The following is a 17,063-nucleotide window of genomic DNA, read 5'->3' on the forward strand; positions in this document are numbered from 1 at the left end:
AAAAGAAGAAGCCGTCCTTGAAGGGGCTTCTCTGTCGAGGTGAACTTGGCAATTCGGACCTGTAGCAGGGCTTCACCGGGATAACCAACTGTCCAGGAGTTGCAGCAGTAGTCCTCTTCCAGCTCGTCTTCGGTTCTTTTGTTCCAGTGGTCGACTGCTTTCCAGTTCACGACACTCGACTTTTAAACAGTTTTCTCCCATTCATTCCAGCCTAGCTCCCACTCACCCGGTAGGGTGGCTGTCCTTGCCGGACAGCCAGCCAATCATGCCAGAGTGCATTTGGGTCTCCTAGGAGACTAAGCACAGGGAGTTTCAGGCACCTCCCTCACTTCCTGCCCACCCCAGACACTCAGACGCCAGAGGCGGTCTTCAGTCCTGAATCCCGCCAAAGGCATAGAAACAAAGGGGCCAAACCTGGTTTCGCGCGCAGACACAAACACTAGAAGGACCTTTCCAAAAAGAAATGGCGAAAAATGAAGACCGGGACCTCTTTAAACAAAGAGGCTTAAGGCGCCATCTTGAAAAACATGGCTCCCGCGATTTTTAGCTACCAGTTTTCGCTGTCGGGAAAAATCACGGTAGTTTGTTGTAAAACCACTGCAACCAGCCATTTCAATAGAAAGGGTAGCATTTGACTGCTACATGAGTATTTTAGACACAGGGGATACTAGGTAAAGCCTCCCGCACTCTATAGGAAGATAATGTGTGCTGGGTCTAGGAATTTAAAAAGACTAGTAAAGTCAATTAAACCTTACATTCTCTGGGAAACAATAGTTTATCCCAGAAATGGTATTTAAACCTTTGGGAAGTCTAAAAAGACATCCCTGTGTCACTGCACTGAGGGTGCTCTGTAACACATGAAAAGATGCCTATGGATCTTAAAACTCCATAATCAAAGAACACAAGAGTAAAAACGTACATCAAAATACGAGAGTGGAAAAAAGGCTCACACTCTTTCCAGGTAGAAGACAGTCCTAAAAATCCAGCAAAGTTGCTGGGGGTCCCTAAGGTGAAGGAAATTAGCACATTTTTGAGAATTCTCCCTAACACAAGGCTTGAGGTAAGTAATATTCCAGCCAACACAGTACCTCAGCACACAGAGTTTGCAGTAGGACGTCTTCAGGATCTGAAGCCAAAAACCTGGTTGATTAATTCCTTGCCATAAAGACTGGAAACAGGAAAGTGGAAGGAATTTTGCAGCAGGGGTCAAATGGGAAGGCTCCAAGCAAGTATTTTTCTGTGGCTGGATGCAGCACTGTGGTTTTGGCACCCTTCTCAGGAGCCAGGAGAAGATTGAATATTGCTGGTCGGACTCTTGTCATTTATCGAGTCCAGCACTCATGTGATGGGACTTTTTGGACTCCAATACAGTCTCTGGAGTTCCAGGAGGATGCCATCAAAGATTCAGCGCGATTCGGAATTTCGGAAGACCGTGCACTGCACAATGGCTCATGGTCACAGAATATTAGGAAACTGCAGGCATGCAAGGTTGCAGTACGACGTGGGATAGCACAAAATGCAGGTCTTCTTGAGTCTAGTGGATCTCAGCAGGCTCTGGGTCATCGTTTTCAGTGCCCCCAGATCGATTGGAAGGGTTACAGCAGGCTCTCGTTACACAGCAGGCTCTCCTGTCAATGGAATTCGCTACAGCAGTCTTCTCTTGATATTTCCATTCAGTTTCAGCCCCACTGCTCGCAGTTTCCAGGTTCGGAGCTACAGCACAACTCCTGCATTCTCTCCATGCATTTTAAAGCAAGGGGTGGTCTGGCTGTTCAATCAGAACTGCCAGCACCCCCCACTGGGAGTTGGCTCCTTTCAAGCAAGGAAAAAGAAAGGGCTGCAGAGTTTTGGACTCCTCCCTCGCTTCCTTCTCAGACATTGGAGCCTGGATGGGGAACCAATAGGATTACTGCCAAAGAAAAAAAATTCCACTGACGCCGTTCCTGCCTAGAATGGTAGGGAAAGACCTTAGAAACAGCATTCACACAAGAAATGGTGAAAGAAGGCGCGCCCCATTTTAGAAAAATGGTGGTGCTTCTGTGCATTACAGAGGCCGAATTAACAGAATGAGTGTAATAAAGACTAAAAGTCAAAATGTAAAAGGTAAAATCACTGCCACCCGGCATTAATGTAAAACACACAATTGTAACAAAACGTTAACAGGTAAGCAAAAAAGGGGATACATTGTATCTCCCAGCACTCCACATAAGGTGGGGGCGCCGGCTCGCGTATACGAAATATGAAGGGGATGAAAATCCCTCTTTGCTACTTTGAAACAGTAATTCACCCAAGTATATGAAAGAAATGAACAGGGGAGCCCAAAGGGGCTACCCAGCCTAAGCCCAAAAGTTGTAGGAAACTAACTTCAACCATACACTGGAGCGACATAAAAGGTCACCCATAAAAAGAGTAAAGACTAGGTGTGAGGGGAAAAAAAGAAAGAAAAAAGATTCCCCTTCACCTAGGGACAAGGTAAAATAGTTAACAAGTCCAAGCAAAAAAGTTCTGGGGTCGACACAGGTCAGGAAGATGCATCACTAATTTGAAAATCTTACAATAGCCGTAAAATGGCTTAAGGCGAGTAGGATAATCCTTGCAAACCTGTTGGAGGTTCTCACTACAGTGGAACCAGGACCTCTTGAAAGCACTTCACACCTAAATTAACAGCCACAACTCAAGTTGAAATACTTACAGTCTGCATTTTTCAGTGACTGCTTCTTCTTTGAAGGTTTCGAGATGACCTTGATCCGTTTGCTGAGGAACACACCAATGTCGTCACTATTGCCGTAGAACATTTTCACTGATAACATGAAGTGCTTTCTTTTGTCAGAATCAGATATGTATAATGTTTTGGCGGTACAATAGCTCTGTGAACAAAAATAACCATACTTCAATGCAGTATTCATTCCATTCTTTTGAGTCCAATTCTTATTTTCACTGTATTTGTTCTTCATTTAAAAAGCATGTGTTTTCCTTGTGTCCCAATTTAAAATACCCATTTCTATGCGCATCAAGGCAGATTCATATAATTCTATGACAAGTAGACCATTTTAATGAGCGTAATGACCGTTGACGCCAAGTAATACTGAAAGAATAGGGTCAATACATCTCTAACCAATCTGTCGTTACCATGTAGAAAATATAAGAATACTTTGCTCTTAGCTCAAACTAAGGCACGGCATGAGACCTTCCGACGACAGGGAATATTCAAAGCATGTGAATCTATGAAAGATCCAATACTGGACAACTTCAATGTCAGCCAAGGTTGCAGATTTTCATTATATGTGAAAGCTCAAATTAATTATTTTCGTCTGCAAGGATGGTATGGTTCAGCGAAATCAGTGCCAATTACAGATTTGAGTAAGATTCACAATGTCTTTCTTGGGTCACTAGGTTTTGTAAAGTTGACCCACGAGTCGCTGTCAAATTGGAGCCTGGAATGGAACCAAGCTTAGTGTATATGGATGCATATTTACATTATGAAGGACGCCATTAGCAGGTGGGTTCTTGGTGATAAAACAAAAGCAGCAAGAGACAAACCCAAATTAACCGAATCAGCCTTTACAGGTTGAAACATGGCCTCTCTCGCGGTCAAAAATTAACACTGATTCGAAAGATTAACTTGGAACACAGGGGCATGTCCTTTGATCCCTTTGCCTAAGCAGGACAATCCCTTTTGAACGAGACCAAGATGGGTGACATGAGTATTTTACTGGATCTTTGGGGTAAAGCAGGAGCCAAAGCTATGGCTGAAGATTCATAAGTGGCATGAGTGTGTGTATTCTTGGAAAAGTGCATTACCAGTGTGTATTCCTGGTAGGTTTGGATGTTCTAAATGACAACTGACCTTGGATTTAGAGACCTGTGTTAGGTAAGATTTTCATAGCAATGACGAATCTTCCTGACCTGTGTCAACCTCAGAACTTTTTTGCTTTACTGGTGGATTATTTATCCCTATACCTCAGTCAGTGGGCACCTTTTTCCACAATCACAGAATATTTTACTCTTTATGGGTGTCATTTTTAAGACTTTCCATAGTGTCTTTTTAATGTTATCCTCCGACAACTTTTGGGACACTCTGCCTATTGTTGCTGGGTTGCACTTTGGGCTCCCCTTTTAAACTCTCTAGCTAACCATGTGAGAACTACAGTTCCCAAGCCCAGTAATCATCTTTGGATCCCTTTTACATTTCATTAGGTGAGACCAGCATGCCCCACCTTACGCGGAGTGCTGTGAAGAGGCAATGTATCCCCTTTCTCATATTAACTAACTTCGGTTACAGGGACAAAATTAGCTTTAATGGCTGGTGGCAGTGAACCTTTTAACAAATCGGTGCACCTTTACTGCGGGCTGTTTCCGTTAGGATTGATTTTCTATACTCTGGCCTGGTGGACAGTGGGAATCACAAATTACACTTAGTATATATAAAAATAAAGTTACTTCTGGCCAAAAACACCAAGAGGAGGAACTACTAACAGGCAGAAATATCACACATCACAAATAGACTACATATTTACAGTCACTGAAGTAGGCATAACACAAACCAAACCCCTGTAAAAGAAAGTGCAGATTAGGTTATGTACTACAGATCCACAGAGAATGAACCCCAACTTCAAAAGTCCTTCCCTAAATGATCTGGGGCCTTACGGCCAAAAGTTCAGAAAAGTTCTGACAGTTTGTGACGCAGGAGAATTTGAAGGCACGGTCTCTGGGGTCCAGTGAACAGCTCCAAGGGGTTAAACAATGTATTCTAACTAATAGAAGTGTCCTCAACTTTAGGGATGCTTGCACCAGCAGGATATGGTAATCCCAAAGTATAGTAAATGGTTTGTAAAAGTTAGAAATTTAGGGGCCGGTAATAACCACTGTAAATTACCCCCCCACACTCTGATTCTTCCCAGGACTTGGCAGGTCAATGGAATCCGGTCAGAGGTTGCTTTTCCCGCCGTCAGCCTAAATCCTCGAGTCGCAGGTTCGAGCTGAACTCCGGTCGGTGTCTTTCGTTGGTGCAAGGACTATCGGATGAAGAATGCAGAAAAACATTATGCAGGACCCCTCTCCGGACTGGACTCGACACAGCTAAGCTGTGGGGACCCTGCTTTCTCGGGTCCCCTTGTAGCTAGGACTCCAACATTTAGCTGATTTAGGTCTTGTAGGACAAGCTGAGGATCTGCCACGTTCCAGGCCTCAACTCAGAACGGCGACAGCATGGTAGCCCAAACACAAAGCTGGTCAGCCACAGGACGACTTCCGAAGGCTCTTCTTCACAGGGTACCGAGAAGACGGTGAGAATGCATGTTCCCTCCACTCCATGGATCGCAACTCCCTCGCAGGACTGCTGAAGATCAATTGCAAGCCAGGGCAACAGAGGTTGGTCGCCAGGCCTCCTTCAGTCGGTTCTCCAGTCTCTTCAAGGGTCTCACAGCTGGGCAGGAGTTTTGGCTACTTCAGGTTACTCCAGATCTCTGATGAATGGGTTCAGGGGTCCTCTCATCTTTAAAAGATAGGTAAGAGCCGAAACTCACAGTAGCAAATGGCAGGATTAGCCACACACACACACACAAATTAGGACCACTGGCAGCAAAACGCATGCTCAACACTCAAACAAACCAGTTTGTGGATTGGGACCAGACATCCCCAGCCCACATCCTCCCAGCAAACACACAGAGCCCTCCGGTAGCACACCAAAAGCCTCGGCATTTGCAGGCACTGTAAGTCCACATAAGGATTTTCCTGGCCTCACAGGCCAGGAAGAAGGCTGAAGCACAAGATAACCAAAGGACAAGCGAAAAACCAAGTGGCACGGCCATGTCTGGACACTAGCCACAGTTGGTAGCCAAACGCGCTAAGGCTAAAACAAAAAGCACCAAAACAAATTGTAAAAAGTCACTGCTGCCACCAGCCTGTCCATTTAGCACCCCTAGAGTAACCAAAAATCCTTTCAGTGTTAGTCTAGGGCAAAACAAAAAGTGTACCCCATTGTACAATTATAAAAGTTACCACAAGTGACAAGTAACTAAAAGTAGTAACAAAGTCGCAAGACTAAGGGGAAACAAGATTTCCCAGTACTGACAGCCTGAAGGGCATGTCAGTTTCTCCATAACAGATGAGCAAAAGACAGTGTAGTGAAGCTTAAGGCTTCACTGCAATGTAAAAAGTACAGGCCAGGATAAAAAATAAAAGCAAAAAGATTGGGGGTCCACAAAAATGGAAGAAAAAAAAAAGTGCAGTAAAGAGCACCATTTCCTAACTGTTTCCACAGCATCCATGTGTTCTCATTTTAGCAAAATGGCCCTGGTCTATTTTCGCAATTTTAGTGATCCTTGTCCTTTCTTGTTCATTCCCCCTGACCTCTAGGGTAGAAAATTCCTTTGTGTTAATTTTATCTCTGGCAGTAGACCTCGGTCAAGCCCGCCCAGGCTCCAAAGTGTCTATGAAGGCAGGAAGCAAGGGAGGAACCCAAAAGTTTGCACCCCTTTATCTTCCAGCCTAACTGCGAGAATCCAGTTCAAACAGGAAGGCTGGCTTTCCTGAAACGACTACCAACCCTCCCCTACCCCTAAGTTTGAATCTTGCATGGCTGTTTGACTGAGTTCCTGCACAAAAGACCGATCCTGGAATCTGAAGAGGTAGTCCACCACTGAAGCTGAAAATTAGGAGAAAGATGAGGAGGAAGATGAAGAATCGATGCCCGTAGTGATTTCCAGCGACAGGAGAGCCTGCTGTGTAACCGGAGCCTGCAGTTTCCCTTCCTTCCTTCCTTCCTTTCGACCTGGGGCATCCGAAAACAAGGCCCACGACCCAGAGCCTGTTGAAATTCACTAGACCTGCATTTTGAGCCATTCCACGTCGTGCTGCAACCTTGCGGGCTGCAATACCCCAATACCCTGGGACCTCAATCCATCGTGTGGTGCATGATCTTCCAAATTCCGAAACTTGCTGAAACTTTGTGGGCATCCTGCTGGATCTCCAGAAACGTGAAACTAGTAGTGCTAGACCTGGCAAGTGACAAAAATCCGACCATAGATATTCAGTCTTCTTCTATGCTCCTGAAACGGGTTCAAAATCCACAGAGCTGCATCCAGCCACGAGGAAACTTGTCTGGAGCCTTCTCCCGTGATCCCTGCTGATAAAGTTCTTCCAGAGTTCTGGCTTCCTTCTTGACAAAGGAATCCATCGACTGGGTTTTTGGCCGCAGATCCTGAAGTCTCCTTGCTGCAACTTTTATTCTGTGCTGAGGTACTGTGTTGGCTGGGGTATTTACCTATGCGCGCCGAGTAATTCTCAAGAAGGACCTTTCCACAAAGAAATGGTAAAAAAAGAAGACCAGGCCATTTTGACAAAAATTACCACTACAAAATCCCATAATTGTAGTAAAAAGTGGACCACTGTCACCAGCCATTCGGTGAGGAAAGAGCAACAATGTTATATGAGAAGCTAAACGAAGGGAATGCCAAGTAACCCCTCCAGCACCCTATTGTAAGATAGTGTGTGCTCGGTCTAGAAAGTTACAAATTTAAGTAAAGTCAATTTCACTTTACTGCTCTGGGAAACAGTAGTTTGACACAAAGTAAAAGATGATGCCTATGGAGTTTGTCAGACTCCACAACCAAAAAGAAACAGTGTACAAAATCACATTAAAATACATGAGTGGGATAAAGGGTCTCACTCTCTCCAGGTTAAAAAAAATCAAGTCCTCAAAATCCAGCAAAGTTGCTGGGGGTCTCTAAGGTAGAGGGAATTAGCACATTTCTGAGAATATTCCCAAACACCCTCTTGTTAGGGCAAGATAGGGTTTCCATTTTCTCACTTGAATAAAGGTTTCTGCTAATCACTATGAACCTCTGTGTCAGTCTTATTTTTGCACCCTTACACATCTTGGATGAAGTCTAAGATGATGCCTCACAGGAACGCCACCACCCAGCTTTGTAGCACACAACCGAGGGTACATTCAGAAAGGGAGGTGGTGTGAGGATCCGACGAGCATAGTGAAGGCCACGTGTCGAACAATCGAAAAAACCATTTGACGCGGTAGATGGAAAAACTACTGTAATTCTCCAACAAGTGGGAGCAAGATCAAGAAAAGGGGACAAGAATAAAGCTCTAGAAAAAGGCGAGTGATGCATGCATCCAATCCTGACATGCAGAGAAAAGGACTGAAGAGCTAAGCCCAGGGTGTGGCATGAGTGAAGCATGGTAGCGGCTGTGCCAAGATTTATGTAAATATTTTTATTAATACATTTTGGTCCTGCAAAAAAACCACTGTTCAAGAAGTTTGGCAGAAAGGGGACAGGATGTAGGAGTAAAAGAAGAATATAAATGTTATGCTGTTTGATTAACCTGGCAGGTGGATACTCAACAATAAGGAATAGGGGTACTATCCCGACGATACATGCAACCCTGAACCTAGAACATTTTCTTTAACTCCTCTTCACATATTTTTATAAATTCTCAATCTTATTCCTTGCTACATAGACAACCCTTCATTGCATGAAAATAATTCTAAGCATGTGAATCCATGAAAGATCCAATGCTGGAGAAATAATCATACTAAATCTAATTAAGGATAATAAAACATGCAAGTTTACCAATTCATACCTTCCCTTCCAAGTTTAGCTGCTGCATTTCCTGGTCACTATTCCCAATTCCAATAAAGGCACACGGTTGTGACTCTTGCTCCGAACAGCCATCGCGCTCCATTTGTTCTTTCTTTTTCTTCCATCCGCTACCCATTAGGTACACACAAGGGGGTGGGCAAAAAAACCTGCACAAAAAAAAAAATCCTGACTTTTAAGGAAGGCACCAAAATACAAGTTTTTGCCGACGATATTAAAACAGAAGCTCAATCTGCAGACATGTATCAGACAATGGGACAAGCTGGTCATACTTATATCACTGAATGAAAATGATTAAAAAAAGAATTGTCAAAGCTAGCATTAAAAGATGAGCGCAAAATAATTAAGAAGAAAGCAGAACCACAACTCCAGTCATGCAGGACAGACAACCCTTTAAAACTATTTGGTTGTCCAAAGGACATTTTAAGGGGAGAAAAAAAAAGATAAATGCAGCATACTCCACTCCTGCCCCTCTGCTCCAAAACCAATAAAACAAGGTCTCCTGAACCAGCAAAAGCCAGCCACAGGCTTGTCAGAAGAGAGTGTGCTGGTTTGCCTCCTCGAAGTGCACACCACATGAACCTTCACCAGCCCACCATCCATCTAGCTCCATTGACTGTGCTCCTACCCACTGCAATTCTCTGCATAGCGCCAGCAACGAGGTGCAGTGATGTACTACACATTGACTGCCACCAGTTACCCGTTTCCAGGTGTCCCTGTACATCAGGAAAACCACAGCAATGGGCATGTAGGCAAGGGGTAATTCCCGATAGGTCTGACAGGGACAAAAATACCACAATCTCTGCTCCCCTAAACTGCCAAATCACCTTTTACAGCAAGCACCACCCTATGGGTTCCCTCATGTCCTTAACCAAACTCCTCACAAACGCCACACTCCATTCTAATGCACATTCAATAGTGAGCAACTTCAGGAGGAGAGATTTTTGAGGGAAGTCCTGACTTGGTAAAGGTAGGAGACTGTTGGGGAGAATTCTCAGAAATGTGCCAATTCTCTTCTACCTTAGAGACATCCAGCTCTTTTTGCTGGATGTTAGGACCTAGTTTCGAGCCTGGACAGAGGGAGACCTTTTTCCCCCACTCACTCATGTATTTTTCTGTGATTTGGACTGTTTCTTGACTTTGGACGCAGAGCACCTTCAGTGCAGTGACACAGGGAAGTCTTAGATTTCCCAAAGGTTTAAATACCTTCTCTTGGTGAAACTACTGTTTCCAAGAGCAGTGAAGTGAAATTGACTTTACTTACAGTTTGTAACTTTCTAGACCCAGCACACACTATATTACCATAGGGTAGACAAGGGGTTACTTAGGGTTCTATGTCATTTCATCGCCTGACTTTTCATCCCCAGGCTTTTTAACGTGCACATTCCATCGAATGTGCTAATGTTTTTTTTTGGGCAGAGGTACCCCCAAACCCCGCTCACACACTCTCTTTTGCCATTGCCCACCCGCCTAAACCCTTACTTGCCCTTTCCCCACCTCCCCTAAAAAATGTGATGAGCACATTCGATGGAATGTGCACTTTGAAAAGCTTGGGGATGAAAAGGCAAGCTAAAGGACGTTGTACCGTTACTTAGTATCCCCTTTGTCTAGTTTCTCATGTGACATTTTTATGTTACCCTTTCTAAAATTAATGGCTGGTGGCAGTGGTTTACGTTGTCTTACCATTGTGTATTTTTACCGCGGGCTGCAATTGCAGCTGCAGTAAAACACCCATGGGGGCCCATTTTGTCAAAATGGTCCTGGTCTTTTTTCGCCATTTCTTGTTTGAAAGTTCCTTCTCAGGGACCAAACCTGGTTTGCTGCACCTTGTTCAGTTAGTCTTTGGCGGGATTCACTGGTGAAGCCCGCCTCCATCTCCAGCATGTCTAGCAGGGGCAGGAACTGAGGGAGGTGCCGAAACTCCATGTGCTTAATCCCCTTGGTTACAGGAATGCACCCAAAGGTGACTGGCCGGCTGGCAGTCCTCGGAGGACAGCCACCCTGCTGTGTGAGTGACAGCTAGGCTACGAATGAATGGGAGAAACCTGAATAAAAGGCAAGGCTTTTTGCATGGAAGGCAGAGAACCACTGGAAAAAGGAATCCAAAGAACAACTTGGAAGCTATGCTTGCTGCAACTCCTGGACTGTTAGTTTGCCCAGGAAAGCCCTGCTGCGTTGCTGAAGCCCTGCAACAGACTACTTCCATCCTTGGGTTGGTGCGACCAATCAACCCCAAAATAAACTCGTCTGGACATCCTCTCGGAGCTGGCTGTACGTCCATTGCTGTTGCAGGCAGCGAAGTGCCAGGGAGAGGAACGCCAGATCGAGTGCATCGCTTCTAAGTCGGACCCGAGCTCCAGGAAGATCCTCCATACTCCCATGAAGCAGGACTGACCAAGCCTGAGCCACAACAGAGTGCTGGACGCCAGATGCGAAGAAAGTCCATTAAGGCATCCGAGAACTGAAGTGGTGCTGTTTGCAAGAAAAGCGAGGAGCTGAAACCGCAAAGTGCTGCTGATCTGGAGTTTACCCATTGCTGCCGCTGAACTTTCCATTCGTAGTGGAGTAGTCCCCAGACGTCCTCCCTCTTGTCCCCAGGACTGAGGCCCAGGAAGACAAGATCTGCAGACATACACAGGAACAGAAGCCAGCTGGAAGCAGTTTTTCTTCTAACCAAATGTACTGTAAAGCTAAGAGGACTTGCCTCTTGTCGTGTAGCCTTGCTTGTTCTCAGTTGAGACTTGTCTTGGTTGCTCTTGCAGAGTTGCTCGCAGCTTTGCCCCTCACAAGCCTCCCAGCTTGTGGCCCTATAGTGATTTCATTTTCTACAACCATTTCTAAAACATTGTGCAAGACTTCTTACCTACCCGCAAGAAGTACTTCAGCTCACCTAGACTTTTTGCTCAACTAATATTGTCTGTCTTGGCTCCCTGAAAGGCTCCTTACCTCTGACTTTGTTCTTTGCCTTTCCCCCAGGAAAGGGTCAATTTACTTTGCATTAGAGAGTTTTAAAAAGTACTTGCCTGCTGAAGAATGTTGGTTAGCCATTGTTTTTTCCCTCTGAAACTTTTCCTTATGATCTCCCACTAGTTATTGCTCTAAATGTACCAGTGATAAATCAATGTCCACAGAGTCCTAGTTATTTGGTATTACCCAAATTGTTTGTTTACAATTGTTCGAATGAGCAATTGACCGATTTTAAAGGGTCACGATAGAGATATATATATTTTTTTTTAAAACGCCACGGTACTGGCTGTGTAGTTATGGTTTCCATAGGAAGAGCACTTTTTGGGCGGCTTATAACTTCGCTCTCCCTGGACGAATACTCACCAAACTTAGCAAAAAAAGGTATATGGCCCACTCAATTTTTTTGCAAAGGTTGGTGAGGTTTGGTCCAGGGGGGGCAAAGTTATAGGGCGGGACCCAAAATGTCTTTTGCCCATAGAATGAATGGGGGAAAAACTTTGCTCATGCCTACAGCCCAAACCGCTGGACGGATTTTTACCAAATATGCGGCAGGAGCAGCGGCTTGGTCCCGAAAGCGTGCTTTTGTAAATTTGGTGAAAATCCGTCCAGTAGTTTTTTTAAAAAATGACCAAAAAGGAGGTCACAAAATATTTGTGATATACATGTCCGGTCCGCGGACACTTCCCGGTTCGGTCTGCAGACAGTGTCCTGATTGGCTAATCGGCTTGCGTCATGTCCGCGGACATGCAACGTTTTCGCCGATTGGATGGTGAAGAGCGTGAAGTGCGTCAGATTTTTGGAAATGCCCGCCATCTTGGAATCGCGGACAGCGGCCGATGTCCGCGGACATCGCGGTAAAAGCATATGAAAAAACACAGCATTCCACTTGTCAAACTTATCAAATAATCTCTGGGGAGGTGAGGGGTGATTGGGATGGGATATGGCTGCAAGAAGCAAAATAAAAAACGGGTGTTTTTTTGCTGCGAAAGTCTGCGAACAGTTTGGATGTTTGCGAACAGGCCTGTGAAAGTTTGCGAACACCTTAGCATTACAGGGTTGGTTAAATGCAGTTCTTGGATGGCTTATAACTTTGGCGCCATTTAATAGAACTGCATATATATTCCTGGGCCGATTCTGTGTGGGTATGCAAAGTTTAGTGGGATTCTGTAATGAGGGGGCAAAATTAGAGGGGGGTCCCAAAATAATGTAAAGGCTTATAAATGAGGTGCTATTTGACGAATCTACACTTCATTTGGCAAACTGATAATAGATCAAGATACACATGTTTTTGCGAAGTTTGGTGCGATTATGTCGAGAGGGAGCAAAATTAGAGTTGGGGTCCCAAAATATTGTAAAGGGTTATAAATGTGGTGCCATTTGACAAATCTACACAAAGGTTTGCAAAAAGATTATAGATCTAGATGTTTTCGTTAAGTCTGAATGGATTTTGTCAAGTGGTGGCTAGGTTATATGACGACTATGAGCATACATTTGACACTTTTAAAAAAAATAAAACATGGGTGGATTTCCAGCAAACTTGCGTAAGGAGCATTGGCAAGGACCAACAAGTATGGTTTTACAAATGTGCCAGTGTTTTATTATTTGACAAGTGTCATAATGTAGCTACAAAAAAATAGCGGTATACCTTTAGTCACTGAGGGGTAGCCTGTGGCCATTGGCAGTGGCCAGATTGTCCGGGTCATGGAATAAGGTCATGATCCGGACAATCTGGCCATCACCACAAGGGACAAAACATAGGATTAAAGTGGCCATGTCCACCTGGGTCTGGCTTTGTGGTAAAGTTATTCGAAATTAGGATAGATTTGAAAGGGAAGAAAAATGTGCTTGTGGTAATATGGTCATAGGGTTCTCTTTTTGTCTTCTGCAGGCTGCTATGGAAAGCGAAGAGGCATTGTATGGAACCCTCACCTTCCCATGGTGGCCATCGTGGAAAAGGATTTTCAAATCCTATTTTTTATCACCCCGGGTTCCCGCTTTGGGAACCTAGGGTGCTAATGGCCTTCATCCCCCATTTGAGGGACTGGAATGAGGGATAATGGTCCAGAGACCTCGTTATCCACCCTCGCTTCACTTGGGCTGATAACTTGGGCTGCTGGGCCGGTATCCACCTTTCAGTCCCTGGAACAGAGGATGAACACCACAATATTCCCATTCGCATAACACAAAATGCAAATGGAAATGTTGGAAAATGTTATTTAGTCTATGTACTTTACTGAGAAATATCAAGTAGATGGTGTATACGTTTTTTTTAGTTCTATTTAACTGTGAAAGGTGGTTTCTAAAGGAATTTGTCATTTGTTTTTGGGTGTGTTTTTTTTGGCAGGAGAGCTGAGAACGAAAGGTGGGGAGGGAAATGAGGGAAGAGCAACCAAACACTAGGAGGAGTAGGTGGACAAGGGAAAATGTTGCGTGTGTGTTATTTCTAAGTTAGGGGGCACTGTTTCTCATGCTCCTCGATTACAGAAGTGGTGGTGGCTCTTGGGGAGGAGGGATGGCATTAGCTGATGCCATTTTAAGATAAATAGCAGTTTTGCTAAAAGTATGTACTGTGTACTAGATTGTTAATGGATAATGAGTAGGAATAGGTGTTGGAGCTGTGCAAGGGAAATTTTGAAGTTGGAAGTTCCTAGATTAGTAGAAAATGCAGCTCCGAACTGTCCGCCAAGCAGACATCTTATCGTGAAGTGCAGACGGGTTGTCAGACACGTCATCATGCCGTGTGCCAGCGTATGGTCATCTGGCACTGTCTGGAAGGTCCGCTATTAATTCAGATGTTCGTATAAGTATGGCTGCAAAACTAGTTGAAATAGTTGCAAGTGTATAAAAGTGTTAAAAATTAGTCCAGATGGTGTGAAATGGCAGTTTAAGGTGAAAATTTGGAAATTGGACACAAATATTGCTATACTGGGTAAGTATGATATTAGTAAGTTGTATGAAAATAGCATGCACTGGTAAAAACCCATGAAATTCAATGAAAAAACTTTGTTAAACGGACGTTATGGTTCCAAGTAAAACCGAAAAACCCCTGAAATTCACCAGTAATGCTAAGCTAAGCCACCATAACTCGCACCACCACTGTGCACTGCTAGACTAACACCCAGGACATCAAAGATGACATCACAAACCTTCCACCAGGAGACTTTATTGTGGGAAGTGGTGTAAGCTGACAAAGCCGCCAGGTGCGCCTTCAAGGAGTTGAACACTAACCCTGCATCCAGCAAGTGGAGCATATATGTCGGAATGTGGGAAGGAGTACATTCAATGGGGTTAAATTTGTCTAGACTGGGACCAAATTACAAATCTTTTCCACTTGTCAAAATTACAGAGTCTAACATTAGGTTTTCTTGATTCTTTCAAGATGTCCATACATCTTTGAGGCAGGTTAAGATGACCAAACTATGACTTCAGGACACATGCTGCCAGGTTCATTGAGTGAGGTAGAGGGTGCACGGTTAGGCCCCCATGCTGGGAGAGCAGGTTGTACAGGCATGGGAGTTTGGATGTAGATACCAGGGTTGTCTTGACCATATAGGAGCAACTAGGATGAGCGTCATCTGTTCCTTGTGGATCTTGCTCTATGGGAAACCCCATAGAGAGAAGAGGTGGTCTACGACCTCTGCGCGTAGTTGCAGCTCGTATTCCTCTGGTAGGGGGATCTATGCTCAATGATTCTGCAAGAGTAGAATTCCCCTGGAACGTGCTGGGACGATAGGAATATCTTCCGTTTGAGTGCCCATTTCCAGATTTGCTGTGCAAGTTTGGACAGATTTGGAGAACGTGTGTCCCCTTCTTTATGTTAATGTTCAAAGATATTTGTACCGCGCACTACCACCCACCTGAGTGGTCCCCTGGTGCTTTGGCGGTTCTGAAAGAAAGGAGGTGTGGGGGAGGGGGGGAGTTAGTGGGGATGAGCTGGAGAAGTGCAAGAGAGCAGTGATGTGCTGTTGGCGGCCTCAGCCCGGAATTCCGTTGGCTGGGCTTGGGGTGTTGTACTGCCGGAGGGCGGTGTATGCTGTTATGCAGGTCTATGCGTGCTTTGTTTTGTTGTTGCAGTGAGGTGAAGTTTGTGCGGACTTTGTGTTGTAAGTTTGTAATTGTGTTTAGTTAGAATTTGAGAGGTGTATGCAGAGGGTGAAGTCGTTAGTAGGTTGGTTAGTTGGAATTCAAGGCTTGAAGTGAGGCGCAAATTCCGTATTTCTAATCAGGTGGGGTGTTGGGCCTCTGTCTATGTCCAGCTCGGGGGCTGTACGACACTCACTGTCCCTTTCCAGTATGGTATCTGTTCATATGCATAAACTTGATCAGGTTGGGCAACCGGCTGCCTATGTGGCCCCAGTTTGTATGCGGGGCGGGCTGGCATTAGTGCGTCTCTTGCAGTCTAGCCCAGAAAGCATTCCTAATCTAGTAGGATGATCGGCATTAGTAGGCCCAGGTTTACCCGCTCCATGCGTTGATGCCTGCTCAGCATTCATCATCTTATTCGGTTGCTCATTCAAGTTACTGCTTCTACCCCCTTTGGTATGTCGAAATGGGAACACTTGCACTTATGTCCAGGGGTGGAGTCTGCCTGCATATTCACCACTCTTTGGTCCATGCCCCAGCCAATATCTATAGCTTAATTAGTGGGGCAAGTGCTAATGTTCACCCAACTTTATAGAGGTATGATCTATTGTAGCATTTATCGAGTGGGTGAAGGTAAAACATAGCTGTAGTGCGGTCTGTATGGACCTGCACGGATTGGTTCTTTAAGTGGGGTTCGAACGCCTGAAGGGCCTTGAATACTGCCAGAAGTTCTAGCAGATTGATGTGGTTTTGAGCTGTTGTGCGAGACCACAGACCCTGACCTGTGTGGTAAAGGTAGTGGGCCCAAAACCCAGCAAGAGAGGCGTCCGTTGTGATAATCGCCTGCATCTCTGGATCGTAGAAGTGTTTCCCCATCAGTAGATTTTCTTTTGTCCAACACCAAATATGTTGTACTACTGTCGGCGAAACGACCACTACATCGTCCCACTGACCGATTGCCCGAGACCATTGTTTCGCCAACCATTCCTGCATGGGTCGCATGTGCAGTCATACGTGAGGAACCAGGTAAATGCAAGATGGCATCATGCCTAGCCAACGCATTGCTTTGTGCACCCTTATCTGGCAGCCGGCCTGATAATGTGGTATTTGCAATAACATTCTGGACTCTTTCCTCTGATGGAAAGACCAACCCCTCGTGTGTTTAAGACGGCTCCAAGGAACTGTTTGGTTGTGCTTGGCACAAGGCTTGAATTCTTTGCTCGTTGATGGAAAAGCCCAATTGAAAGAGTAGGTTGATAGTTCTCGGGAGTGTTTTGCCTGCAAATTAGAGGGGACGCCCCTGTAATCAGCCAGATGTCCAGGTAAGGGTACACTGGTATTGCCTCCCTGCGCAGGTGTGCTGCCACCAACGCCAGTACCTTTGTGAATGCCCTTGGA

General features: G+C 45.0%; 1 protein-coding gene across 1 annotated transcript in view; it reads right to left on the bottom strand.

Annotated features, from left to right (window-relative positions):
* Positions 1 to 17,063, bottom strand: part of RBPJ (recombination signal binding protein for immunoglobulin kappa J region) — a 231,701-nt gene that overhangs the window by 118,964 nt on the left and 95,674 nt on the right. The window contains exons 4-5 of the mRNA XM_069631847.1: positions 8,599 to 8,764; positions 2,693 to 2,867 (exon numbers count right to left, since the gene is read on the bottom strand). Of these exons, the coding sequence (XP_069487948.1) occupies positions 2,693 to 2,867; positions 8,599 to 8,764 (341 nt within the window). The remainder of the gene's footprint in view (positions 1 to 2,692; positions 2,868 to 8,598; positions 8,765 to 17,063) is intronic.

Source organism: Ambystoma mexicanum, chromosome 6q (genome assembly GCF_040938575.1).
Source record: "Ambystoma mexicanum isolate Mex_15411 chromosome 6q, UKY_AmexF1_1, whole genome shotgun sequence".
Lineage (NCBI taxonomy): Eukaryota > Metazoa > Chordata > Amphibia > Caudata > Ambystomatidae > Ambystoma > Ambystoma mexicanum.